General features: G+C 60.0%; 1 protein-coding gene across 1 annotated transcript; it reads left to right on the top strand.

Moving 5' to 3' along the window:
• Window positions 1–20: 20 nt before the first annotated feature.
• On the top strand, window positions 21–457 carry NGA_0477100 (uncharacterized protein; the record flags this gene model as incomplete). Its single annotated transcript, XM_005853891.1, has 2 exons — window positions 21–176; window positions 326–457. Coding segments are annotated over 2 exons (288 nt in total), but the record flags the coding sequence as incomplete, so codon positions are not given.
• Between the last annotated feature and the right edge of the window lie 128 nt (window positions 458–585).

The following is a 585-nucleotide window of genomic DNA, read 5'->3' as shown; positions in this document are numbered from 1 at the left end:
AGCCCACGGCGGCTCCGACCATGGCGCCAACGATGCAGCCTACAATGCAGCCCACGGCGGCTCCGACCATGGCGCCGACGATGCAGCCCACGGCAGCTCCGACCAACACCTGGACGGAGCAGACCGCTGCTGGTTCACGTGACTGGAGGTCGATCGCGTCCTCGTCCGATGGCACGGTACGTGTGTGGATGCCGGCCATTTCACAAGGTGCACCATGCCCCTCTCTTGGATGATGATCTCATCGTGCGTGCATGTCTCATCTAAGGTCGCCATGCGATGCTCGATCTGACGCATCCTTGTCAACTGCCCATCCCCTCATGTACAGAAACTTGCCGCCGTGGTATATAATGGCTCCATCTATAAATCGACCGACGCGGGCGTCACCTGGACGGAGCAAACCGCCGCTGGTTCCCGTCAGTGGAACGGAATCGCGTCCTCATCTGATGGCATGGTACGTGCTTGGATGGAGGACTTTGCACAAGGTGCACCGTGCCCCTATCTTCGATGACGGTCCCATCGTGTGTGCATGTCTCGTCCAGGGTCACCCTGCGACGCTCGATCTCACGCACTAGCCATCCCATCATG

Source organism: Nannochloropsis gaditana (genome assembly GCF_000240725.1).
Source record: "Nannochloropsis gaditana CCMP526 unplaced genomic scaffold scaffold692, whole genome shotgun sequence".
Lineage (NCBI taxonomy): Eukaryota > Eustigmatophyceae > Eustigmatales > Monodopsidaceae > Microchloropsis > Microchloropsis gaditana.
Note: the sequence above shows the minus strand (reverse complement) of the source record. Positions and strands in the feature narration are given on the sequence as shown.